The sequence below is a fragment of the Diospyros lotus genome, chromosome 3, assembly GCF_014633365.1.
Source record: "Diospyros lotus cultivar Yz01 chromosome 3, ASM1463336v1, whole genome shotgun sequence".
In the NCBI taxonomy this organism is placed as follows: domain Eukaryota; kingdom Viridiplantae; phylum Streptophyta; class Magnoliopsida; order Ericales; family Ebenaceae; genus Diospyros; species Diospyros lotus.
Window position 1 is genome coordinate 31,731,515 of NC_068340.1, and position 27,988 is coordinate 31,759,502.

General features: G+C 38.7%; 2 protein-coding genes across 8 annotated transcripts in view; one reads left to right on the plus strand and one right to left on the minus strand.

Moving 5' to 3' along the window:
- Positions 1–668: 668 nt before the first annotated feature.
- Positions 669–4,016, plus strand: LOC127797601 (two-component response regulator ARR17-like). Of its 2 annotated transcripts, XM_052330640.1 has the most exons (5): positions 677–1,411; positions 2,367–2,443; positions 2,546–2,623; positions 2,779–3,093; positions 3,995–4,016. In XM_052330640.1, exons 1-4 carry the CDS (start codon positions 1,276–1,278, stop codon positions 2,851–2,853), a joined length of 366 nt encoding a protein of 121 aa, XP_052186600.1. In that variant the 5' UTR covers positions 677–1,275; the 3' UTR covers positions 2,854–3,093; positions 3,995–4,016. The 2 variants fall into 2 exon arrangements, with proteins under 2 accessions (XP_052186599.1, XP_052186600.1); XM_052330639.1 differs by lacking the exon at positions 3,995–4,016 and having other exon boundaries at positions 669–1,411; positions 2,971–3,093.
- The window catches only part of LOC127797600 (uncharacterized), a 29,401-nt gene continuing 4,951 nt past the window's right edge, over positions 3,539–27,988 (minus strand). For 3 of the 6 annotated variants that reach the window (XM_052330635.1, XM_052330632.1, XM_052330637.1), the window contains 9 exons: positions 27,840–27,894; positions 17,527–17,602; positions 7,498–7,720; positions 6,217–6,382; positions 6,107–6,141; positions 5,302–5,374; positions 5,143–5,232; positions 4,947–4,972; positions 3,539–4,832 (listed from right to left, as the gene is read on the minus strand). In XM_052330635.1, the coding sequence (XP_052186595.1) occupies positions 4,009–4,832; positions 4,947–4,972; positions 5,143–5,232; positions 5,302–5,374; positions 6,107–6,141; positions 6,217–6,382; positions 7,498–7,720; positions 17,527–17,602; positions 27,840–27,894 (1,568 nt within the window). In that variant the 3' untranslated portion in view covers positions 3,539–4,008. Of the gene's footprint in view, positions 4,833–4,927; positions 4,973–5,142; positions 5,233–5,301; positions 5,375–6,106; positions 6,142–6,216; positions 6,383–7,497; positions 7,721–17,526; positions 17,603–27,839; positions 27,895–27,988 lie in introns of all 6 variants that reach the window. The other 3 variants (XM_052330633.1, XM_052330634.1, XM_052330638.1) reach the window with 3 other exon arrangements.

Sequence of the window (27,988 nt, forward strand, 5' to 3'; positions counted from 1 at the left end):
TCTTCGGCCGAATCTGGTGTTTGCAACGGGAAGTTGCACACCTACAATGCTGGTTCTTCTTCGGCCATATTCTCTCTGACTCGATGGTTGTTGGGTGTGGGGGGGGGGGGGGGGGGGGAGAGAAAGACAGCAAGGAGGGCTGCATCACCAACACTAGCGAGCCTTTTGAAGTTTGTCAAAATTTTTATGAGGGAAAATAGGTGTAAGGAGTATCGTTGGAGTTGATTTCTTCATCTTGACTCTCCATTTTTTGGGCAAAAATTGCTATGGTTGGAGATGAGGTTAGTTTGCTAAGAGACATGCAAATCACAAACAAAGAAAATGCATCAGACAAAAAAAAAAAACAAAGAAAAGGGATTTTCACTCTTCACTACTGTATATATACATACAAAAATGTGAAGTTTTCCGCACCAGATAAATTAAAGGGGGCATGGACTTCATGGTTGTGGGACTCACACACCTATCCCTACAAGCCCACGTTAGTATGCTGATTGACGCAGACAACATAACATGTATGTGCATACACATATCAATTAATGAATTAATGAAGCAAATACCAAATACACCACTACCTCCACCATTATCACATTTTTACGAATACGATGCACATTACTAAAATAGAGCATTGAATTGGACCAGTGAGTTGGTGGGTTGGCAGCTAAATGCAGTAACTCTAGGAGTAAAAAGGCAGGCTATGTAGGGGACTAGCCCGACGGTGGTCCTGTGGAACTGTAAAGGGTGGAAAGAGAGGAATCAAATCTTCTTGCTGGCAATAAGGCAAACAATAATTCCGTACGAAAATGTAGAAAGGTTAAGATATTAATGAAGAGAAAGAAAGGAGAGGATTCAGTACTGAGCTGAGCTGGTGGAGGATCTCTGAATAGTGATCTGAATCGTCTAATTCTGAGAGGATATATGTATATATCTCTATTGGAACTAGGAAAGGATTAGGTACGCAGCAGGGGAGAGAGGGAGAGGTTCTGAATGTGTTCTGTTTGCCGCATCTGCAATCGTATCCCAATGGCCCAAAAAGATCACGAAGTATCTGTCCCCCGATTTTATCATGATTCCCGTCTTCTCTATATATTTAAAGCTTCCAAATCAAAACAAGTATGGTTCATACACGGTCGTACTTTCTCTCGGCTTGGCTGAGGTTTCTCTTGTGTCTGTTTGCTTAGGGCACTATCCATTCTGGGTTTTTTTTTTTTTTTTCTTCCTTTTCTTCCCAGGATTCGTGGGTGAGCTTGCGCCGCAGAGAGACCGAAAAGAAACAATATGGCTTCTTCGTCATCATCATCACCATCGACAAAGGGTCCGGATAATGAGGAAAAGCCACATGTTTTAGCTGTTGATGATAACTTGATCGACCGAAAACTCATCGAAAGGCTCCTCACCAGCTCTGCCTGTAAAGGTATGGTTCATGCGTACAATGTTCCTCCTATATATATCACATGAACACATCGCGACTGTGCTTTGATTGTTTCATTCTTCCTTCTTATTTATGTGTCATCTTTTTTTATTTTTCGATAAGTTGCGTGTCATCCTTTATTAAGAAAAAAATTTATAGGAACTATCTAAACATCTGGTGTTGGGGAAAGAAACTTGATAGAAAAATATTGGTGATGAATGATTAGCCAGCAAATTAACGAGACAAGAAAAGGAGAGAAAATTATAGCCACCCCATTTTCACAATTAAATTCCAAAAATCAATGATGAAAAGCATCGAAGTACAAAAATGCCCTTCCTTTTATTAAAAAAATAATAATAATAATTCAAGCAAAATAACTTTATTTATTTTTTTTTTTTGTAGCCGATAAACCTCTCATAGATATAGAATGAGACCGGTACTTACTTTATATATCAGTTCTATTAGTCACTAGCGAGTTTTTAAGTTTTAGAGTTCTTACTTACAGATACTATGAGAGTTTTTTCTTAGTTTAGTTACTTTTTAGTCTACAATTTGGAAACTGGGGGGCTAATTAATAAAAATTAGCATCACGCTATGAAACAATAATGGTAAGGGCCCGAGCAGAGAGTAGTACAAATCAATAATATCTCATAAATAAATAATTGGCGCTTGTTTAGCCAGGACTTGTCCCATCTAACGGCATTTATCCACCACCATTTGGTTGAGGGAAAGGTACAATAATAGGAGGAGGCAAAGAGAGCCTACCCCGAACTTAGATGTGTCAAATTACTCTTCTGTCCCTGGCATCTAACTGTTCACATTTTTTCCCAACTAAATTGATGTTTTTAACGAAACAAAACGTTTGCCTTGATGATGGTGTCTTAAAAAGACAGAAGATAAGAGGAAGGGCGCATTGTGTAATATTGTACTTAAGATACTTACTAAAATTGTGATGCAGTGACAACAGCAGAAAATGGACAAAGGGCATTGGAACTTTTGGGCCTGGAAGAGGGGCGACATGCCATCAACAACAGGGTAAGTGGCCCTTAATAAAATTCTGCTACAATTCACCAATTCACCCTTCATGAAAAACCTTTCTCAAAATTTTTCAACTTAAGAAGTGGCTTTTGTTTGCAGGATTCAAAGGTGAATTTGATCATCACTGACTATTGTATGCCAGGAATGACCGGGTTCGAGCTTCTTAAAAAAGTAAAGGTATTATTTATGGCATATCTGGAAATTTGATGAGCAATAACACCTAGCTGAATATGTTGTTGCCAATTTTCCTAATCTGCCAAATAACAATCCAATCTAGGCCTAGTGAGGATGACTTAAAAGAATAATAATGATTTTTTGTTTTTGGGTAACAGGAATCATCAGATCTGAAAGAGATACCAGTAGTGATAGTGTCCTCTGAGAATGTTCCCACCCGAATCAAGAAGTAAACAGCTCCTGAATATCACCCACCCTATCTACCACAACCATCTATGGGTTTCATTTAGCCTTTTTTTTTATTGGGACATTAACTCACATTTTTCCTCTCTATTTGTTCACCCAAACAGATGCTTGGAAGGAGGAGCTCAAGAGTTCATGCTGAAGCCTCTCCAACGATCAGATGTCGTAAAATTGAGATATCAGGTGATGGAATTGCAGAAACCTACTAATCGAAGGCTGTGCACCGGAAGGTAAATGCAGTACACCCTAGAAGAGGAGTAAACGTAGGAAAACACCTGTGAAGTCTACTGGAAAAAGAATGCAGGTGTAATATACAGTACAAGGAACAATACGCCAAATACCCAATCCATGCAGAGTTTACTAATCAGGATTGGTTGATATCCGAAATGCAAAGTCCATGTATCCTTGTGCATTATCCAATATATCTAGTATGATCATATGATGAAGTTATATTTTGGGATCTAATCACCTTGATGATGAGTTACTCCTAAAGGTTCACACAAAATACTGCTATATGATGCAGATAGAATTCAATAAGCCTATGTATTTCATCTATTATGAAAGAATTTTGTTGACTTAATTTCAGTCTTCTCACCTGTTAAGATGTTGAAACGTTGTAGGCTATGGACAATTTAAAAGTTAAAATTGCAGTAGAACTACCATTATGTGTGCTTCAAAGACCCACTTTATCTATATAAAAATGAAAATAGACTATACCTTTCTCACCGAATCTTGCACTGAACCTATGCAAGAACTTAGGAGCTGAAAACAAGGACTGTTCAAGAGAGAAGGGAATAAGCCAAGGAAAAAGAAAGCTAACTAGTACAGCCATTTTGAAGTGGAAGAGAAGTTGGGGCGTCATTGTTAACTTCTGTAAATAACAGAAACCTATTTAATATGAAGTTATCAGAAGATTTGTGATGGCAAATTTTTTCAGTAGAAAACCATATATAACGACATGGAAGTGAACAAGTTAATTTCATGATGTCTTAATCTTCTCAATTTGTACTGCCCTTAAACTTGTCTCAATAACCAGAAGTGAACAAGATGACATTCTCTCCCGCATGTGCAAAGGTTTCTGTTGCTTTTAGTTTCTCCATTTCTGGACTTACACTTATTGCTTCCTTGCAGCCACTGCAATTATCCTAGGAACCTGAAGCTTCGGATGGCTGTACACTGTCAGAGGACAAGTCATTGCTCCCAATGCAGATGCCTTTCTCTAGCTCAAGTTTTATGCAATATGTTAGGTGGAGCTCTGACCTAGTTTCCTCTTCTATAAGACTTTCTTCCAGTGGTAGACGGATGAAGCCTGCATCTCCCTGAGTACCTGCAACAGGGGATGAATCTAGAGGTCTAACTTCTTCTCTCGGGTTTGTGCATAAACTTGGTTTGCTTGGGGCAGGTCCAATTGTTGAAAAAACAGGAGTACCATAAGAGTCTGCATGATTATATGGTCCGCAGAATGGAAGATTTTCTGATGAAGCAGTTCTACGAGGGAAAATTTCAGGAAGATAGTTATGTCTGGACCTCTCAAAAGATGATTTGACTTTGGCATGTAATTCAGGAAGAGGATATGCTCCAAATGGATCTTCCTTCCAAAGCTTAGGATAAAAAGATACATGTTTTTGTGACCCAGAAGTTGGGCAGAATGAACTGAATCCTGAATCCCTACCGGCAGATGTATATCCTTCCTCAAGCAAACTACAGTCGTCTGATCCCAAGCCTTTCTGGAAATCAATGTTTGAGAAATAGGCTAGATTTTTACTTCTTGGGTTGCATGTCTTTGTAACTTTCCCTCCCTCATTTCTCTTCTTCCCTTTATGAAAATTCTCGCGTTTCCCATGAAAGTTGTCTTTGGTAAACATACTGCCAACATTCCATTTATGTACTGGGTTCCTGATGTCCCTTCGGTGTCCGCCTTGTCTTGCCATTGATTTTGATACTGAACTCTTAGTTGACTTGCTCCTTACTGAATTGGTGAAAAAGAAAATAGAAATTCTCAAAAGGATTATGAATAAAGAATTAAAAGAAAAAAAACCACGGTTTGAAGTATAAGTCATATACAGTTAGAAATAAAAATAACCTGCCGTGGAAGAGCATGATTCTTCGCTGTCCAAAAGGTAGCAAAAAAAAAAAAACAGCAAAATCAGCTTACATGACTCGCCCAACAAAGAAAATAAATCAGGTCAGATGATTGTTCTTATGAAAATAAAAATAGTTTAGATAATAAATCATAAACGAATTAACCAGAAATAATAATAGTTTAGTAGGATACTAACCTTAACAAGCTCAAACTGTCTCCTCCATCTTCCGATTGGTTGGTTACACCACTTGCATCAAAGTATTTTCCTCCCGTCGAATACCTGCTGCTGTACAAGACAAGATTTTTCAGTTAATGCCCGAAGGACTCATGAAACCTCTGAGCAGGAATATGTTACCATGTTCCATCCAGTGTCATGAAATCATGATCATTGTCTGATCTTTGTCGCTTGGAATGTGAAGCAAGTGAGTCTGACAAACCAAAACAAATACCAATGAGCAAACACGAAGCGTTACCCAAATTCTCAACGGCATATAACTATACGTCTAGAGAAAGGAGAAAATAAGTTTCTCATGCAAGTGGAAGGGAGTGAACATCAGGTGTTTGGAAACAAGAAAAACTTGGGACGGAAAAGAGGGGGACCTTTGTTTTTGGTGGGAACGGATGACAAGCACACTATACATAAATTTTTAAATTATGCAACTAATTTCTCTAATACTTTAACTTCATAAACAGCCATCTTGTTCTCATTTAGGGTGTTTAATCTTCTTCATTTTCTCAGAAATGCTACATTGAATTGTAGTAAAACCTCAGTTTATGGTTATAAGAAGAAAACAAGTTCTAAAATTTGTCACAGTACTCACCTAATAATTTCAAAAGATAGATTTGCAGAAAAAATTAGTATAATTATAAATCAAAACTAAAATGGATCAAAAAATATAAAACATAGATCTTCGAACTCTTGGTAAACTAGATCGTGATCACTAGATGTCAGATTTCCACAATACGCTATTTAACAATAGAAGATCTACACTACTCCTAAGAATTAAAAGCCTGAATGCCTGATAGCACAACCTTCCAATTTAAATAACTCAATTATTTCCTCATTTCCAATTTTTTCTTTTTAATGGATATCAATCTTCTACAAAAATAAGACGACAAACATGGTATCAAGCACTGTAGTCATTTAAGACAGAAAGAACCTGCAATGTCAAAGTCATTCACTTTCTCAGAAACCCTGTACAAATATAACACCTTGGTCAATGAAATTCCAGAATGAGAAGGAAAGGGATGACTGTTCGAAATAAAATACCTAAATTTCTGTAAGTTGGGGCCTTCAAAAGCAAAGCTGGACATCTCATGGTTTCCAAGACTCCAATTATCAGTAGAACTCAAATCTTTTTTAGGTGACCTATTCTTACACATTGTGTCATAATCCACATCAAGGAAGCTACCATCTATGAAATCCGGCAGTGCTGCTGAAATTACAATAAAATTCAGGTCAAGCTAACTAGTATTTAATCAGCAGTGTGAAGGTAGCACCTAGTATTTACAGCAAATATCCAAACAAATGGTTCTAAATCAACAACATTGGTTCATACCAGCAGTCTAACAGCAATATGCAGACAAATTTCAAATCATATCTAGTCTCCGGAGATAAAAGTTCAGATGAAGTGCTGTAGGATGAACAACATAATATGCTCCTTAAAACAATAGAAGTCTACAATCACAAAATATGGAATCGAAGGCGAAGGCCATAGCATGCTCCTTAACAAAACAAAAGTCAACAATTGATAAGAAATATGAGATATTCTTCTGCTTCTTCTTTCATAGATGAACTATGAATTATTATTCTTTTTTTTTTTTTGGAACTATGAGATATTCGTCATTTTTTTCTTTTTCTTTTTTCTAGTTTGAGGAATGGGCAAATTGGTTGGGAAGCAAAGAGTCACATAGAGCTAAAGGAGCTCGTTCCAATCAACATGCTCTAATACGATGTGGAAACATAACAAACTGAACAAGTAATAAGACTGAAATGAGAATAGAGCAAGGAGACACAAGAGTATATGTTGTTTGACTACAATGCCTATATTTTCACCATTTACTACAGCTCCCTAACTTGAATATGAAACCCAACCTATTCATAGAACTCTAGACCATCTGTGCATTGAGTTGACAAGTCAATATCTTATCTCTCAAACTAAGTTAATTCTAACAAAGATCAACATGTAAGAACTAAATTTCAGCAAGTGCACTTATGCCATCAATGATTAGTCAAGTCTCACTAGCTTAAATTTAAGCTCCTAATGAAGTGAATTTTTGGATCTGATGCATCTGTAATTATGATATAATCCACTTACAGTAAGTGGTTCAGTTAAGCAATTAATTGCATTCTTAAATATGCCAAAAGTTAGTCCTACTAGTTTATATTCCAACATAAGTGAACTTTCAATTAGTTCAAATGGATACTTAATGTAAACCAAGTAACAAGAAAATAAATACCCATAGGAAAAAATGAAACTGCATCTAATAATGCATAGAACTTATCCTATGATACCCAGTCCATATTGATTAAAATGTAAGAATTAACTACCATTCCATATGTTGTCACTTTTATCTTCAATGTTGTTGAAGATTTCATCATCAGCAAAAGATCTCTTCAATCTTCCAACGTTGCTTTTGGATTGCAAGCATTCTCTGGCTACAGATATCTTCTTGCTTGGCTTCCTAAATAAATTTACTTTGCCCTTTGAACAGAATGGTTGGTCAAGAAAACTGCCAGAGAGAGAGAAATCAATATCTTGAATCATGGCATCCTGCATATTATATTTTGTATCAGTTCCAACTTTATTCTTCTTAATCAATAATAAAAAGAAAGTGACTTAACCCAGGCAAGCAATACGATTCAATCCTGATTGGTCAACCTCACATGGGAAATGTTACAACTAAATGACGACAAATTGTGCATCTCAATTTCATATGGCTTCTGATCTTATAATCTAAAAGAACACAAAGACAATTTGATGGCTTACCGATTAGAAAAAAAAAGTTAAAGTGGTTCTATTTCTTTTCAGAAGTCCATAAAAATCCATGAGCTAGCTAGTGGGATTAAGGCTTGTAATTGTTATTGTTTTACAAAATTCATGATCTACTTTTTATATTTTTCCAGCATGAAAACACTTTGTCGACTACATTATTGTAATTAGTAATGTATGACAAACTAAATCATAATCCAAAATATAAATGTAGCCGCTTAACAAAAACAATATCCTGCATTTCATGATTTGTGGAAAACTTCAAGACTAATCTTGCATGAGTTTTTCCATCAAACTTAAAAAATATCTTCTTTTTTTTCTACCAAGAAAATTCCTAATGGGTCTTCATTGCACACACACGCCCAAAACAAGATATAGTAGCATCTATTAGAAGCATTGCTTATGCCAAAAAGCATAGGAGATCAATGCTTCTCCCCACCCATGAGAAACAAATATGTGATGGAGACAATGCCAGACTTTTTCATAATGTGTGCAATATTAATTGGATCTTATTTTGAGAAAAAACCCGTTATATTGTAACTTAACAATGCCTAGAGGCCTAATGAGTTATATGTGATCATAATTGGACATTGGGCTTGATGCACCTTTATGGGCTTAAGCCCATTTGTATATATATGATTTGTGGAATAAGTGTAGGCTCAATAGGGTTTTGTGATGGGTGGAACTAACTCTATTGGCATTATATATAGAAGGCTAGGTCTCCTCTTCTCTCCATTGCATCTATCACACCATTTCTTCCCATTGAGAAACGCCTAAGGCACCATAGAGGAGAAGAAGAGGAAGATCTAGCTCGTGGCTTGTGCATTTGTGGTTGCCATTTCAATCAGGTTTTCATCACTACTTATGGATCTAGGAGGTATTTTTTTTCTTTAAAGATATTGGTGTTCTATATGGTATGTGGATTTAATACATCTTGTGAAATATTTATCTAACATGTGGTATCAGACAAACACATATTCATATAGAACTTGTTCACATATATTGTGAGTTTTCTATAAATATATATAGTGGCCGATAGTTCCAGATCCGTGCAATATCGCAGGCAATGGGAGGACCGATGGGCGTCGTCGACGGCTGCTGCTAGAGTGAGGCCAGATTTGTTGCTAGATCTTGTCTTCCTCAGCGTCGGTGGTCTTCTCACCAGATTCGTTCATCTCCGTCACTACAACCACTGACCACCACCATCAAATCTGCATCACCATCACTAGTGAACAAGGGGCGGCATGGAAGTCGTAGGTCTGGCCATGGGTGTAACCAATTTGATGGTTCACGTCTCGATGTGGGTATCTGCCATGGCCGATCGATTTAAGCTTGCGCCCGTCACCGACGGCCATGGTCGCACCCACTACCATTTGCCCACCTTGGTCACCCTCTCGTCGTCGGTCGCTTTATGCCATGGCCAATCAGTTGAGCTGCTTTTCTCAACCATGACGTTGGTTTTCTATGGGCCGACTAAAGATGAGGCGGTCGCCGACAATGATGGTGAAGAAGATGGAGTTGTTGGCGGCAATTATTGGAGAAGATGAAGCGTGGTCGGCAGTGAAGTCGTTGTGCTCAAGTTTTCCGTGCTTGCTTATGGTGTGTGTGAAGTCACCGGCGGTGAAGGGCGATGAAGTCATCGGTGAAAGATGAAGAAGAGGAGGTGGTCGGCGGCAGTAGAATGAGGCACAGAGAAGAGAGGACCTAGCCTTTTATATATAATGCCAATAGAGCTACACCCATCACAAAACCCTATTGGGCCTACACTTATTCCACAAATCATATATATACAAATGGGCTCAAGCCCATAAAGGTGCACCAAACCCAATGTCCAATTATGATCACATATAATCCATTGGATCTCCAAGCATTGTTAAGCTACAGTCCAACTGATTTTTTTCTCAAAATAAAATTCAATTAATATTGCACACATTATAAAAAATTCTAACATAAAAAACCAGTTGGACTGTAGCTTAACAATGCCTGGAGGCCCAATGGGTTATATGTGATCATAACTGGAGTAGTTGAAAGAAGAAACTGCACGCTAAAAGATATGATGAGAACGATGATGAGTAGGTGTAATCTACCTATGTGTCATGACCCTAGGGTTTAGCTAGGGTCTTAGAAGGAATTGGAAGGAATTTGGGGAAGAAATAGAGAAGAATTGAAGGGGGAGATTGAACAGAATTAGGGAGGAAGTAGGGAGAAATGAGAGGGAGAATGGAAGAGAATTGTAGAGAGAAATTAGTTCTTGTTTATCAATTCAAAACATAATCCTCTCCTCTTACAATTGGCCTTTTTATAGGCATAGCTATCTTCTTAACTAATTTCTAACAGCACCCATGTGCTCATAACAAACAACCAAATATCCCTAACAAACTATTATACCCTATTACAATAATACCCCCTAACTGTAATTGTAACTCAATTACAACTTTGCCCCCTATAATACCCAAGGGTCATGACACTATGTCTCTTTGGGGGTGAAGCCATAAAGACTGCAATGTACATCTTGAATAGAGTTCCTAGTAAATTTGTTCCTTTGACTCCTTTTGAACTTTGGGTTGGTAGTAAGCCGAGCCTAAATCATTTCCGTGTTTGGGGTTGTCCTGCTAAGGTAAGGATCTACAATCCTTCTGAGAGTAAATTGGATCCTAAGACTACGTGTTGCTTTGTTGGTTATCCTGACAATTCTAAGGGATACAGATTTTATTGCCCTAGTCGAAGCACAAAGATTGTAGATTCTATTACTGCAAAATTTTTGGAGAACGATGCAGGTGAGTGCTCTTGTTCTCGTGCAAGGGATGTTAATGTGAAAGAGGAAATTGTGATAATGTCAGCACCAGTTGTACAAGAAAGGATGTTGTTTCAACCAAATCAAACAAAAGAAGTATCACAATAAGAAGATGTTCCAATACACATTTCACATCTTGAAATTCCTAATAAGCGCTCTCAGAGAGAAAGAAGATATGTTATATAAGATGATTATGTGGTGTACTGTCATGACCCTAAGGATAATTTAGTAAATATAATAATAGGAGTGGCATGCAATATACAATAATTGCAATTTCTTTTCCTTTTTTTTTTTTTTGTTATAGGGCTTTGTCTTATTCTATAGGTAGTTAGGCTAGTTGTTAGAAGCACATGGGAGCATGTGCTAGGCTGTTAGAAGACAAATATGTCTATATAAGGTTGTTGTAATGGGTTTGTTTCTCATCCAGAAATTAATGAATTGAATCTGTTTCTCCTCCTCCGAATTCTCTCCATTCTCTTGATCTTCATCTCCTTCTTTTTTGTTCTTCTAATCCCTTCTTCTAATCTCCCCCTCATTCTTTCAAATTCCCCCCTAATTTCCTTCTGTTCTTGGCCTTAGCTGAATCGGATTCTTTCGATTCCCAAACTGATCCTAGGTTAAGCCCTAGGTTCATGACAAATTGGTATCAGAGCTACCGGTTCTTGGAAGCTCTTGGCCTGCCGTTTGCGCATCGTCTGGCGAACTCCGGTGGTTCTGGAGTGATTGGAAGGTGAATACGGAGGTGGTTGATCCATTGCGTTAGGTGGTTCTAATCAGCAATTCAGTTGCAGATCAAAGACACTATTGTCTGAGTTTTGAAGACGAAATGCCCATTGAATCTCGGAATTGATTATGATGCACGAGGAGGTGAGTGTCGACTCGGATTTGAAGGAGAAGTAGGAGTGACTTTGACTAAGACTCTGTTGGTTGAGTCGAAGGAATTGATTGAAAGTATTGTCGATTTTTGGAGGCGAAGTCAGCAATGACGCTCGGTTGTGAAACTCAAAGTGTTGTCAACTTCTGAAGGCGACCTCGAAGGATGGTATCAGGCTAGTGATTTTTCATATCCGACCGTGATAGAGGAGGTGAGATACAGACACGATTCTCGGCAACCCAGGCGAATTCAAGAAGCTACCATCTGTCAGTGGTTCTTGGCCTAAACGGTCGCGATTGGAGTGGGGGACCAGAGGTTGACGCGAACGACCAAGAGGTCGCGACTAGTGCAGGAGTTCCAAGCAATTGCGGTTGTGTAGCAGGTTTCTAGCGATCGTGGCTTGGTCAGGCAGGCGATCTTGGCCGCCGTATCTTAACGATGGTCTTCAGCCTCCTTCCATAGTGACTGATCCTCAATTCCAGAAAAAAAAAAAAAAAAAATCCATGGGTGCAGCACAATCACTCAATGAAGGCACTGTCGAACTCGAAATTAGAAGGTGATAGAGATTGGGTCAGACGTGGAAATAGGAGCGCGGCCAATAGGGGACGGTGAACTGCAGTGACATTTCGAGGTGATCGAAGTCCGTCAGAGGGTGAAGAGTGAGACGGATTTGAAAGGTGAACTCGAGGAGTGCGGGGGTCCTCCAACCATTAGTCGGTGATTGGGCAAGAAGGGTGAATTGAGGCAGAGTTGATCTAATTAATTGAGGTCCATCGTCGATTCAGTTAATCAAAATTGAATCGGATTTGGAGGCAAAGCATATCCAGATCTCAGTGGACTTCATGAGGTGATCTGGAGGCCGAACTGATTCAATCAAGTTTTGGAAGTATTTGCACAACAAAAACGTTGGACTTCGAAGTATACGATTTGTAAAAAATCGTCCATGGAAAGCAGTGCATGCATGAGGCAATTGGAGCCTCAATGGCAGCAGAAGAAGGCTACAATTTCAACTAGAAACAACATGAAACAGGAGAAGGAAATCAGCCAATTAGACAAGGGAATAAGAAGTGTGGTACATGAATCGAGCAAAGAATTCGGTCGGATGCTACACAAACAATTGCAGGAGTTTGCAATAATACTTAATAAGAAGTATCATTACAGCTTCCCTGCAGAATTCTTTGAGGATTATCATGGAAGTTTTAATAAATGGGACTTACTTAAAATGGAGCAACCGAAGGAGAAGTCAAGACTAAGGAAGAGCGATTCATTGCTTACTTTAGATTTTGGGTAGAAAAATAAGTATTTTGATTTCAGCAACAAGGACAAGAAGGATGACTACAATACCGGACATGGTATTGGTGGTGAATGGCATTATCCAAAGAGAATCGATAACAATTAGGTGGATAGGACAACATATGCAAAAGGAGAATTAAAGGAACACACCGATTCCTTTGGAAAAGAAGTTCTCAAGGGTGATGTTTTTAGGGTTCTGCAACAAGATTAGTCCGACTTTAAGGAAGAAGGAGAAAAGGAGGTGGAAGAAGAGAGTAAGGAAAAGGAATTGGAGGATGGCACTTAATCAGTTGGCAGTCTCTCAAGCACTCTTACTAGTGCTGAGACACTTGATGGTACTGATATTTGGAAGCAGTAGAAGGAGCCAGAAAAGCCTCTCCACCAAGTACATGAGGAGATTAGGGTTGGCCACACTTTACAAGAACAAGAAGCTGATGATTTCGGTGATGCATAGCCTAATCTAGCTGTAAATCATGTTAGGGAAAAAGGTCGAGTTGGAGGCCAGGTGTCAATGGTTGAGAAATCGTTGGCTGAAATTGAAGTGGCAACAGCTCTTAATGTTAATGCTCACAAACAACCTTGGTATGAGTATTCAAGGCAAATCTACAATCCTCCATTGTTGCATTTCGAGGCTGCTATTGATATTTTTGCAACAGAACATGGTTATGGGTTGAATGGGGATACAATAATAGCAACTATGGCTGTGGATCTGCTCTCCTTACTTGTATTGGACGGTAATGAAGTACTAACGGAAGTCACGAACATAGATAGTCCTTCCATTGGACTCCAAGGTTCAGCCACTAGCTATGTCAATCCGAAAGTGGCTGATCATATCCATAGATTAGAGACCAAGCTTGATTGGATAGCTATTACCGGGGGTGGTTGGATTGGGCTGGAACTCGATGAAGTTTTTCCTATTGAAATTTCTGGGCCAATTTATATTTGGAATTGATCTTGAAGACTTAAGAATGAAGGAGAAAAGACCTAGAAGTAGAAAGAAAGAAAGGAGCATCCAATAATTGTAAATACAATAATTGTATTTAAATATAATATTAGTAAATATAATAATAGGAGTGGCATGCAATATACAATAATTGTAATTTCTTTTCCCTTTTTCTGTTATAGGGCTTTGTCTTATTCTATAGACAGTTAGGCTAGTTGTTAGAAACACATGGGAGCATGTGCTATGCTGTTAGAAGGCAAATATGCCTATATAAGGTTTTGTAATGGGTTTGTTTCTCATCCAGAAATTAATGAATTGAATCTGTTTCTCCTCCTCTGAATTCTCTCCCCTCCCTTGATCTTCATCTCCTTTTTTTCTGTTCTTCTAATCTCACCCTCATTCTTTCAAATTCCCCCCTAATTTCCTTCTATTCTTGGCCTTAGTTGAATTGGATTCTTCCAATTCCCAAACTGATTCTAGGTTAAGCCCTAGGTTCATGACATGTACCTTGGTGAAAATGACTATGATGTTAGTCATATAAATCCAATCTCATATAGCCAAGCTGTTTCAAGTACTTGTCCTAATAAATGGTTGGAAACTATGGAGGATAAGTTGAAATCTGTGGCACACAACGATGTGTGGGAACTAGTTGAACAGCCCAAACGAGTTAAGCCTATAAGTTGCAAATGGGTGTTCAAGACTAAGAAAGATTCAAGAGGCAATATTAAAAGGTACAAGGCGAGATTAGTGGCTAAGGGTTTTACTCAGAAAGAATGAGTTGATTACAATGAAATGTTTTTCCCTGTTTCCTCAAAGGATTCCTTCAAAATTATTATGGCACTAGTGGCACACTTTGATCTTGAACTTCATCAGATGGATGTTAAAGCAACGTTTTTAAATGAAGACTTGCATGAAGAAGTATATATGCAACAACCTGAAGGTTTTAAAGAAAATGGCAAAGAACATTTGGTATGCAAGTTAAAGAAATCTATTTATAGTTTAAAACAAGCCTCTAGATAATGGTAATTGAAATTTGATGAGGTAATTACTTCTTTTGGATTTGCTGAAAACAAGATAGACCAATGTATATATCTCAAGATCAGTGGGAACAGATTTGTTCTTCTTGTGCTATATGTTGATGATATTCTCCTTGCGAGCAATGATTTGAATCTGTTTCATGATACTAAGCAAATGTTTTCCAAGACTTTTGACACGAAAGATCTTGGTGAAGCATCTTTTGTTCTTGGTATTGAAATTAATAGGGACAGGATTCAAGGTTTGTTGGGACTCTCTCAGAGATCATATATAGATCGTGTTTTCAATCGTTTTAATTTAATATGTAAGACTGTAGAGCTGGGGAGGTGCTTATAGCTAAAGGAGAATTACCCAGTAAGAAAAATTGTCTCAAAAATGTAATAAAGCAACAACAGATGGAAAATGTGCCTTATGTTAGTGCTGCTGGAAGTTTGATGTATGCTCAAATTTGGTACTTATAGCTAAAGGAGAATTACCCAGTAAGAAAAATTGTCTCAAAAATGTAATAGAGCAACAGCAGATGGAAAATGTGCCTTATGTTAGTGTTGCTGGAAGTTTGATGTATGCTTAAATTTGTACCAGACCGATATTACTTTTGCAGTTAATGTGTTGGGAAGATTTTCTTCTAATCCTGAGCTTGAGCATTGGGTGCTAGCAAAGAAAGTTATGAGATATCTGCAAAGAACAAAGAATTTTATGCTTGTGTATAGACCTTGAGGTGGTTGAGTATACAGATGCGGATTTTGCAGGGTGTCCTGATGAAAGAAAATTCACTTCTAGATATGTTTTCATGTTGGCTGATGGGGCAATTTCATGGAAAAGTGCAAAACAGACACTTGTAGCTTCATCTACTATGCAAGCAGAGTTTGTAGCATGTTATGGAGGTGCATCACAGGATATGTGGTTGAAGAACCTTATTTCTAGGCTTTTGATTGTTGATTCCATCTCAAGGCCAATCAAAATTTATTGTGACAATAGCGCAATAGTTTTCTTCACTAAAAATAATAAAAGTTCTAGTGGTTCCAAACACATAGAGATCAGTATCTTTTAATCAGAGATATGGTCAAGAAAGATGATATTATTGTGGAGCACATAAATACCCAGGTTATGATTGCTGATCCATTAACCAAAGGACTTAGACTTGTTGATTTTAAAAGGCATGTTGTTAATATGGGGATTTTAGAGTCCTTTGATGTGCTTAGTTAGTGGGAGTTGTTATTTTATTGATTTGTTTCTCCCAATTACTGTTATGTAATGAGCTTGGTTATTTGATTTCATGAATCCATATTAAATTTTAAGGCCATATGCATGCTGATGTACTTTTACATGATATGATATTGGTGATATCACTATATATTTTAGAGTTGTATGCTTGTTTCTTTTATCACTATTGAAGGCATCCGGATTCAGCTTTCATGGATAATGATGGTTAAAGGACTGATATAGACTTGGCATAAGAATCACTAATGTATATGCTATTACATGATATTGGTGATATCATGAATCCATATTAAATTTTAAGGCCATATGCATGCTGATGTACTTTTACATGATATGATATTGATGATATCACTATATATTTTAGAGTTGTATGCTTGTTTCTTTTATCACTATTGAAGGCATCCGGTTTCAGCTTTCATGGATAATGATGGTTAAAAGACTGATATAGACTTGGCATAAGAATCACTAATGTATATGCTATTGTCTATACTACACTTTCAAATAATATTGTGTTCCTATTGATTTAATTGCCAAGATTATGACCATAGTGCAAATTTATGGAAATAAATACATTTTGACGGCTATGATCTAATTTTGGTAATTAGGTTAAACGGAACATGTTTAAAGGTGATTATTTGCTAAGCTATCCTTTAAAAAATTGTGGCCACTCAAGTTTTCAAATTTTTGTTGTCTAACTGGAGAGTGAATTTAAAAAAAAAATTAAATTAAAATTAAACCCCAACTAATATTGCACAAGTGGGAAAATGTTAGAATTTTTCATAATGTGTGTAATATTAATTGGATCTTATTTTGAGAAAAAATCAGTTGGACTGTAGCTTAACAATGCGTGGAGGCCTAATGAGTTATATGTGATCATAATTGGACATTGGACTTGGTGCACCTTTATGGGCTTGAACCCATTTGTATATATATGATTTGTGGAATAAGTGTAGGCCCAATAGGGTTTTGTGATGGGTGAAACTCTATTGGCATTATATATAGAAGGCTAGGTCCCCTCTTCTCTCCATTGCATCTATCACACCATTTCTTCCTATTGAGAAATGACTAAGGCACCATAGAGGAGAAGAAGAGGAAGATCTAGCTTGTGGCTTGTGCATTTGTGCTTGCCATTTCAATCAGGTTTTCATCACTACTTAAGGATCTAAGAGGTATTCTTCTTCTTTAATGATATTGGTGTTCTATATGGTATATGGATTTGATACATCTTGTGAAATATTTATGTAACAGACAAATGTAGCACCCATAGGAAAATTGAACTCTAATAAAGGGGCCACAGAAAATATTCTATGCAAAAAATGTTTTTGTGGATGAAGATTGGACTTCAACATAATAAATTGGACACGTGTGCAAGAAATTGGACACGTGAATGAAAAATAAAATTGGATTTCACGGTCAAGATCATATACCAGATGGCTAAGGTTCTTGGGAGGCTGAGGTTCACTTGCAGGCTTCAAAGAGAAGGACGGACCATATGAAGAGAATCTGTATTAAAATTTGTAAACCACGAGATTCAGGAGTTCTATCATCCATTTAAGGTTCCATGTTGTACTATAAATAAACCACAAACTAATTAGATTAAAAGTCTAAACCAATTAAAGCATCCATGCATTCAGTACAATCTAGAATAAAGAAGGCATTTCTATTAAGAACCAAAAACCACTTATTCTAATTAATTTAACCTGGGAGACTTGAGGTTCACTTGCAGGCTTCAAAGAGAAGGACGGACCATATGAAGAGAATCTTTATTAAAAATTGTAAACCACAATTCAAGAGAAGTTCTATCATCCATTTAAGGTTCCATGTTGTACTATAAATAAACCACAAACTAACTAGATTAAAAGTTTAAACCAATTAAAGCATCCATGACAGTACAATCGAGAACAAATAAGGCATTTCTATTAAGAACCAAAAACCACATATTCTAATTAATTTAACATCGACAGGTTTTCATAGACTTAAATGGCCAAGATATATGTAAAATTTGAATAAATTATTCTTAAATCTCTTATAGTTTAAATCATTTATATGTATATCTTATGTGATTTAGAAATGATTATAGAAATTTATGTGACTTACATTTTTTACTTAAACATTCATATGTTACAAACCACATTAAGTCCTAACTAATCTAAATTAAGTTTCTTAAATCTTAATTAAATTAAATAAATTAAGTAAGAAACTAAAAAATAAAAACCAAAAGGTGAAAAACCATCGCCGGCGATCGGCTCCCTCTTCCTCCTCCTCAGCAGCTTCTTCTCTCTCTCTCTCTTCCCCCCACCCCCCCGCCCCAAAACCCATAGCTGGTTGGTTCTCATCGCTGAAACCCCAACTACAAAATCGAAGTATCCGAACAAATCTGATGTTAATAACCGATCCCCCTAAATCAAACTCTAAATTGAACCCATATTTGCCAACATATCCGAAACCACACTCATCCTCGCTATCCTTATTGCAAGCAATGCGAACCAAAGATTGTTGTATGTACAGATCGAAGAAGGAAGGAAGAGGGAACTAGTTGGAGTCCAACATCAACTGTCTTTGCTGGCGATGGCCTCTGAGGCCATCGCCAGTGAGCACCCCTTTTCGCCGTCCATCAGAAGCTGGAGAAAAAGAGGGAGGGTCTCTCCCTGTTGTATGTCACTTCAATCTCCCTCGCTGAAGAGAACTCAACTGTTTTGAGTTTTGTATATGGGTTTGGCATGCTGCAGGTGTTGGGCCCCCAATCGGTGCAGAACAATGCCGAGGCTGCAGAAGTCGGGCTCCAATCGGCGGCGGTTGGCCGTCTGTGTTTTTTTATTCTTTTGTAATTAGGAGAAAATCTAGTTAAATTTAACTTAATTTAAAATTAATTAATGCAAAATAAAGTAATAAAGAGATTGTCTATGTAAAATAAAGTAAATCACAAGGTCTTTTAAGAATAAAAATAAATTATAAACAATCTGTGTGTAAATAACTCAAATCACAGTCTTTAATTAATAACTTAACATCTACAAAATAAAATAAAAAAATCCTAATGAGGACTAAAATCAAGAGTTTTAGTATTCATGTGCTATTTATTTGAATAGCATTTGTTAATTAAAATATAGATAAAAAAAATATAAAATATAAAAAATATTTTAGACAAAATTACTTTTTTTTGTGTCTGTTAAATTTTTTTTTTAAAAAAAATCACATGACTTTTAATCTTAAATTTTCAAGATAAATTTATCTTTTTCCTTGTTCGAATAACTTATCTTGAATTTTATAAATAAATTATCTTAATAAAAATTTATCTCACTCATTTAACAAACATTATTTTGGAATAATATTATTTCCACTACAAAATTATCAACTCTGCCATAGTATAGTTTTAGCGCACTTTTTCTACTAAAAGTACAAATAACATCATACACTTCACCAGCTAAGACCATATTTTTTTTTTATTTTTTATTTTTTAATATAGTAAAAATATGTTTATTTTTATATTTTAAAAAATAAAAAAAATTATAAATAAAACTTAAAACAAAAAAAAAAATTATTTTAGTTGTTTTCATCATAAACACACTCAAAATTTTCAAAACACGAAAAATGCTACAAAAAAAATATATATTTTTAACAATTTCAAAATAGACACTCAAAATATAAAATTAAGAATAAATTTAAAATTAAAAACTAAAATACGAAAACAAATATCCCAAACTTTTCAAATGGTAGAAACTTTCGTTTCCAAATTTTGCAAGCACATCAATTACTTTTGTAATTTTCCTCATTAAGTATCATGAAAATTGTCCCTAATAAAGAGACGTTTAGAGATTTAATTGATACAAGAGTGAAATATTGTGTTGCTCGCATCGAGCAATATAATATTTGTTCGATGTGAGCAAACTCAAAAAGAGGAGTGGGCCCCCACCCCTTCTTCGTGCATGTCTACGCCGGGCATGCAGATCAACTCTATTGCCCATCGTGAGAAACAGAACACTTCTCTAATACAAGAAGCCTACTTGAAAACTATTTGTATTTGGCTAAAGTTTAGGCTGCAAGTAGCTCTTTGTAGTATTCATTCCGGGTAATAGGAGATTTTTTCGCATGGGACCAGGTCTCAAGATATTTTCCCGTTGTTGAGTTCTACAAGCAAGATTTTCCTTCCAAATGTTGCAAGCCTCTTTTTACTTTCTGCACTTCATCTTTTGTAAACCTCAACCAATATCAGACTTCTCAGACTCTCAGTTCACTGTGACAATCTCCATAGCCACTGATGCGTTATAAAATTCTCATATTTTAATATATGACGTGAATAATTCTGGCTTGTCAATTGGAAAACAAGAAACCTGTGAATAGTTCAAGTCTTTTGACATATAGGTTTCTTGTTTTCCCCTTGACAAGCCAGAATTATTCACGTCATATATTAAAAAGTGGTGTACAAATTTAATAAACTACCACTTTATGGCGTTTATTTGAGACTGCATACCACAATACATCATCCGTTTTTAGGGAAGAAAAAGTAAGGCCGCTTGTGCTTGAAGATTGTGAATAAGAAATAAGAATATAAATTTACTTCGGGTTCTAAATTATTTAAGATTTTGAGTTTTTGCTTGAATTGGATTTTTTCTTTTCATTGCTTAATTTTTTGTTGTGACTTGAGGAAATGGATTCAACTTATGAAAATAGCCTATTTGGAAAAAAAAATAAGAGAACGTTGTACGAATATAACACTCCCAACCCTACGAAGCAGGGAGCCCCATACACTAGGTCCCTTATTTTATTTCCTAATATTTTTTTCCCATTTAGGTGGGTGTGGCTCTGTAGGCATCTGTATTCAGACGTGCAAGAGAATCTGCAGACTGGAATATTAAATTGATAACTGAACGTTGGATGTTTTCCTTTTTTTTATTTTTGTTACCTAATTTCGGATGTTTTTCTATCTCGATTTCTTTCACCCACCTCTTCTTCACTATTTCTTTCTTCCTATTTTATTTCCTCTGCTTCTCTCCTATTTCCACTGTCTCTCTTTTCTTTTTTTCGTCTTTTTTACTTCCCCTTGACTGTTCTGTATTGGCTCTACAGTCAACTAGTGTGATATTTGCTTGAGATATCTTAAAATATTTCTAAACAATTGTAATCAAACTGATGTTACATGATTACAATAATAAATTTATAAAAAGAGAAATTGTTGATGAATGACCCTTGTATGACTGATTCGAAGGATAGATGACTCTCGTGGAGTGTATCTGAGCAATGGACGACTCACTCGAGGGATAACTCCTTCGAGGGTATGAGTAACGTGTGGATTGTCCAAACGATGAATAATTATCGGGGGAGATGGGTGAGTCTTCTGGAGTAGAATGACAACGATAGATGAGTCTCTCGAGGGGATCACGACAGCAATGGATAAGTCTCCTGAGGGGTCATGACACCAATGGATGAGTCCCTTGAAAGCAATGGATGAGTCCCTCGAGGGTCATGACAGCGATGGGTGAGCCCCTTGGCTAAGTTGAGAGCGATGGATGACCCGTTGGAAAAAAAATCAATTAGGGGCGCGGGTGAGAATCCCCGCGTGGACCCTCCGATGCCTAAGTCAGACATTCGTAGAAGTAAAATGTTTGAAGGCAAAAATGTAAGTACGAGAGTGAGAGATTGCCTCCCGAATGAGAGAAAAATACCCCATATTTATAACGATGGGATAGCATCCATGTGTCGAGTGGCCCACTTTTCTTGGCAGATATCTCGGAAACGGTTTTGACTGAGTCTTACGAGGTTATTGGCGCGAGGGTGCATGGATGCAGGCACATGAACGTGCGCAAAAAGGGGCACGCATTAGGCACCCCCGAGGGACCTCTCTCAGGGGTGTGCAATACCCCCGAGAGAGGTCTCTCGGGGGTGTGAAAGTACCCTCGAGAGACATCTCTTGGGGGTGGAGGCGCCCTCCTCCCCCACACTGCTCCGTGGCAGCAAAAGGGGGGAAGCGGGCATAACAATTGCTCCCTACTCTTTCTGTCGGGTCTCCCGGGAGGAAGAGTATTCTGCCTGCAACACTGCCATATTTTTAAGAGGTTGTTTTTTCTCCTTTATTTTGTAGCAATATCTTCCTTCACGTCTTTTGTAGTTATTTTTGGCATTTTGCTCCCTGTGTGCCCTTAGAAAAGAAGGCTTGAGCTTCTCATTTAGTCATTGTTTCAACAACTCTTCTGTGTTATTTGTGGCTCTGGCATTTTCATATTTCAACTCCTCATAAGCGCTATGGCTTCAAGTAGATGTGGCAGAGTCTTTGAATGATGTGTTGAAGCTCCTGCCCTTGCAGCTATGGTCCATGCATTCAGTTCTTCATCTTCTAGGAGTATAAGCACGATTTCTTCATACACTCCTAGCTCTCGAGGTGACGGGGGCTCGGAAATATCTTCAAATCAAGTCAAGAGTGACCATATCATTATTGGCTCGTATATGTATCTACATGTTGCCGAGAGATGAATTGGCGTATTGAGGAATTTTCTCCGAATCCAAAGGTGTTCGTGATGATTGTCACTCCATTTTTTAGTTTGTCAGATTATTTGCAAAATGATGAATATGACATCTCTTCTTGTAGGGCAACAGTTATTGTACCATTCGGACGCCAAGTGAAGCAGTGTAAGTCATTTGCGGGGCTGTTGAAATTATGCTCCCTCGATGTATTGCAGGATAACGATTTCATGTCTTCTCGTTGTCAGGCTGCTTGCGAGACAATGGGATGTTCTTGCCTCCTCATCACCAGGTTGTGAGAGGGGCAATGAGCCTTTCTGTTACAATGGCGCGGCTCTCTAGCTTCAGGTGTACATGCTCGCTGGTATTGTGAGTGCAGTGTCTAAGTTTGCAATATTTTATTTTTGCGATTCGACATAATGCCTACGTTCGTAATTAAATAGCATAAATATTTTATTTTTGCGGTTCGGCATAATGCCTACGTCCGCAATTAGAAAGAATGTACATATTTTATTTTCGCGGTTCGGTGTAGCGCTTACGTCCGCAATTAGTTTTGGTATTTTCTTGTTGCCGAGGTATGAGCAGGGCAACAAACTTATTATTTTTACCTTGTGGTTGGACTGTTAGCGAGACAACAGGTCTTTCTGTGTTTACTTCGTTGTCGGGCTAGTAGTAAGGTAATGGGCCTTTAGTCACCAGGCGAAGCGGTGTAGGTCACTTATGGGGCAACAAATATTATGGCTCATTTCTATCGGACTTTTTGCAGGACAGTAATTTTATTTTCACCCCATTGTCAGGCCATGTGCGAGACAATGTCTTATTTTCCCCCTATTGTCAGACTACGCGCGAGACAATGGGCTTGTTATCTCTCTCGTTGCCGAGCGATAAGCAAGGCAACGAGCTTTTAGCTTTCACTTCGTTACCGGGCTATGCGTGGGGCAATGAACTTTTCATTTTCACCTCCTTGCCGGGTTGTGAGCAGGGCAACAGGTTTTTAGTTTTCTCCCCGTTGCCGGGCTATGCGCATGACAATGAACCTTTAGCTTTCACCTCGTTGCCGGGCTATGAGCGACAACGTCTTATTTTTCCCCTATTGTCGCACTACGCGTGGGACAATGGGCTTGTTATCTCCCTCATTGCCGAGCTATAAGTAGGGCAACGGGCTTTTAACTTTCTCCCAATTGACGGGCCATGCGCAAGGCAACTGGTCTTCATTTGAAAAGGAACCTTGATGGAATCTGGTGGTTAATAGTGGACGCTATAATGATAATTTATTCGCAGAAATGAGTACAAGCATTTTGATGTGGTTCAACCAAATGTGCCTACGCCCACGATACCATTTTAGACTCACATTATTACGATTCAAATAAAGGGAATAATACAACTTAATCTTGCATAGTTTGCTTGACAATCGATAAAGTCTTTTCACTCTGTTTCCCTTTTGTAGATGCAACATAGTACGTGCGGGCCTTCCGTTGATCCCCTCGGACTTGTCCCACTCCTTGGGGTGTAGGAAATTTCATCAACAGATAACAGGAAGAGACTACGGCTCTTATGTTGTTGAGCAAGGGACAACCAAAAATTAGATTGTATGCAGTTGATGAGGCTTTAATCACCATAAAGTAGGCCTGGCGTGTTGTTCTCTAAGGATCAGAGCCCAATGTGACTGGCAACTGAATTGAACCAGCCACCGAGACAGGCTCCCCAGTGAAACTATATAAAGGTGAAGAGATATTTTTCAATCGATCTTGTGAAATGTGCATTTGCTCGAAGCAATTCCAATAAATGAGGTTAACTGAGCTACCGCTGTCTACTAAAATTCTCTCAATTGGGTACTTTGCAATGACAGTTGAGATTACCATCGAGTCATCATGTGGAATGATTATATCTCCTCTGTCGGCAGGTGTGAACATAATGGGCTCTTCATTTTCTCTAACCTCCATTATCGAATTGACCTGGTAGGCCAAACGGGTATAGGCTTTTCAGGAAGATGATCTATCACCAGCCAATGTTTCGCCGCCCAAAATGACATATATAACCTGATGTATTGGTTCATTATCTAGAGGGAGATTTTGTCTATAGTCGCTTCCTCTTTCTTGCTGTCTTGGATTATGTATTTCCTGTGTTTCAGGCCTCTCTTCTCTTCTTTGTGACTCCCTATTGTTTTCCTCTTCTTCTCGCACATATCTTTGTAAGTGCCCTTCCCGGATAAGCATCTCAATTTGATTTTTCAACTCCCTACATTGATCAGTGGAATGGCCACAAGTCTTATGGTATCAACAATACTCATCCTGATTCTTTCTTATAGGTCGATCCACCTTTTTTGGAAGTCTGATTAGGCTTGATCCTTCTATGGCTGCCAATATGGTAGATCAAGGTTGGGTGAGCCGGGTATAGTGATTGAACTGGGGCTTGACATCATCTAGTCTTCGAGTCCTCTCTTGTCGCCGATTAAGATCTTCTTCAATATCTCGCTCATTTCCTTTCCGCTTCCTGTCTTCATCCATTGCCACAGTCCTCATTACTTCTGTATGGTGTATATATTTATTGGCCCTGACGAACAAATCTATCAAGAATTTTAGTGGGTTTAGAGATAGAGATTCTTGGAAGGAAGTCAGTCGCACCCCTTGGAACATGGCAGACACTGCCATCTCAATCAGTAGGTTGCGGATCTCAAGCGTAGCGTTTCGAAATCTGTCCACATAGTGGCGTAGGGTCTTTTTGCTCCCCTGTCGAATGCTAAGGAGGTATGTCGCGTCTTTCTTCCTCTGACTGTTAATAATGAATGCCTTAATGAACTCTGTTTTTAGCTACCCGAATGAAGAAATGGATGCTTCAGGTAAACCATTAAACTAGGCCTGAGCGTGCCCAGTTAAGGTTAAGGGAAATGCCCTACACATTATCTCATCGTCTCATCCATGAAGTATCATTAAAGATTCGTAATTTTGCACGTGATCATAGGGGTCGTCTTTGCCTGAATAAGGGTTTATCTAGGGCATTTTGAACTTTCTCGGCAAAGGTTTCTCCATTACTTCTGCCACGAATGGTAGTTTTCCTCAAAATTATTCCTCGGGAGCAGGTAATAACTTATTCTATTACAGCACCCGCTCTATCATTTTTTTCATGTTGGCTGTCTCCCGTGCACTAAATGCGGTAGGGTTGTCATCAGGCCCATCTCTCTGTTGGGTTGCGGGTTTAGAATCCCGATCTCTTTCCATAAGAGTGCTGGCTACCGTTTCAGAGTATCTTCCTCTTTGTGGACTCTGCCTTTCAGTCTTTCGACGATCGTTTCCTCCTCGTTTTTCTCATTGGGAAAAAGTCTGGCTATGAGCTCCTCTTAAAGGGGATCTCGGTGGATCGTTTCGAATATGAACATGTTGAGCATGAGTTTCAGGGCTCACTTCTCGGTAGGAGCCATCCCCCGGTACCTCTTAATGTGCCATGTGGGAGGGAACTGTCTCTGACATAAACTTTCTTAATGCTTCTGGGATTGTCCCGTGAGGAACCAAACTTTGCAGGATACCCGCCATTTCCCGAAGAGCTTGCATTCCTTCATCATGTTGTTGTCGTAGAGCCTCATACTCCACCCAAGGAACGACAGAGGAGACTTGTATCCCTGGGTAGGGTCTTGAGAGAACATGTGAGGCAGTAAAGGGCAGCACTTGAAGTTGCACCCCCAATGGATGAGATGGCTATGGAAGAGGCTGTTGCTGATGAGTGAGGGATGGGTGACCCTCTCGAAGAGATTGATGGATGAGGGATGGTTGGCCCCCATGGGTGAGGGGCGGATGACCCCCATGGGTGAGGGGTAGCGGGCCCTCATGAGTAGATGGATGTTGTTCTTCCACTCGAGCGAGGGTCTCTCGTCGAGGTGATTGGGCACCCCGGGAGAGGGTCTGACGATTACTTCGGGTTTGAGCCATAGTGAGGGAATAGTTCTGTAGCTTTTTGTTTGCGTTTCCCACAGACGGTGCCAATTGTTGTTACACGATTACAACAATAAATTTGTAAAAGGGGAAATTACTGATAGATGGCCCTCGTATGGCTGATCCGAACGATGGATGACTCCCGTAGGGTGTATCTGAGCAATGGACGACTTACTCGGGGGATGACTCCTTCGAGAGTATGAGTAACGTGTGGATTGTCCAAACGATGAGTAATTATCAGGAGAGATGGGTGAGTCTTCTGGAGTGGAATGATAGCGATGGATGAGTCTCTCGGGGGTCACTGCAGCGATGGATGAGTCTCTCAGGGGGTCATAACACTGATGATGAGTCCCTTGAGAGTAATGGATGAGTCCCTCGGGGGTCACGGCAGCGATGGGTGAGCCCTTTGGCTAGGTTGAGAGTGATGGATGACCTGTTGGAAAGAAAATCGGTTAGGGGCACGAGTGAGAATCCCCGCGTGGACCCTCCGATGCCTAAGTCAGACCTTCGTAGAAGTAAAATATTTGAAGGCAAAAATGTAAGTACGAGAGTGAGAGATTGCCTTCCGAATGAGAGAAAAATACCCCCTATTTATAGTGATGGGAGTGGCATCCATGTGTCGAGTGACCCACTTTTCTTGGCGGATATCTCGGAGACGGTTTTAACTGAGTCTTGCGAGATTATTGGCGCGAAGGTGCATGAATGTAGGCACGCGAACGCGCGCAAAAAGGGGTGCACATTAGGCACCCCCGAGGGACCTCTCTCGGGGGTGTGCAATACCCCCGAGAGAGGTCACTCGGGGGTGGAGCCCCTCGCGCGCTGCGTGGCAGCAACGCGGGGGGGGGGGGGGGGGGAAGCGGGCATAACACCAACAAATGTTGATATGAAAGAACCAATGAAGCATTGCACTCTTATGTTTTGTTCTTTCAGCAAATTATCACTTGACAATATGTAGGACAGTAAGGTACAAGCTTAAAAGGACTCCGTTACAAATATATAGACTGGGAGTTGGCACACCATACTAGGCAAGAGAAAAGTAAAATTTAATTGATAAAATCAGTTTTGAACTTGGAAGTGCTTTACAGGGATCAGGATTGGTAATAACTGGGGTAGCCTCTCAGAACGCATGAGATTGGGAAAAGAAGTGTCAAGTTCTGCTGGCACCATACTGGCCAACGTGCATCTCGGTAGGTAGAGTTAACAACCAAATTTTCTTCTAGTTATGATTTACAACACACACTAGGATAGCATCATCCTCGAGGACTGGTCAATAAAATGCTAAAATACTGTACCTACTAATAATATGTAAATCGCACATAATCCAAGTTTGAGCTAATACAGTTCTGAATGCCTTACAGTACCTGCCAGGCAGTTCGGGTGAATGAACAGGGGTTTCTGACTCCACTTTACCTAAACCTGATGAACAAAAAGCAGGATATAAAAAGATTTAATAATGAAAACAATAGAAAGCCTCAAATAAGACCAATGAATATAATTTCTTAAGACTTAA

What these genes read in the sequence shown, in the direction of transcription:
- LOC127797601 (XM_052330639.1), top strand. Translation starts at nt 1,276, where the DNA reads ATGGCTTCTTCGTCATCATCATCACCATCGACAAAGGGTCCGGATAAT. An exon ending in CACCAGCTCTGCCTGTAAAG is followed by an intron (nt 1,412 to 2,366) that starts GTATGGTTCATG and finishes ATTGTGATGCAG; the next exon opens with TGACAACAGCAGAAAATGGA. An exon ending in GACATGCCATCAACAACAGG is followed by an intron (nt 2,444 to 2,545) that starts GTAAGTGGCCCT and finishes TTTTGTTTGCAG; the next exon opens with GATTCAAAGGTGAATTTGAT.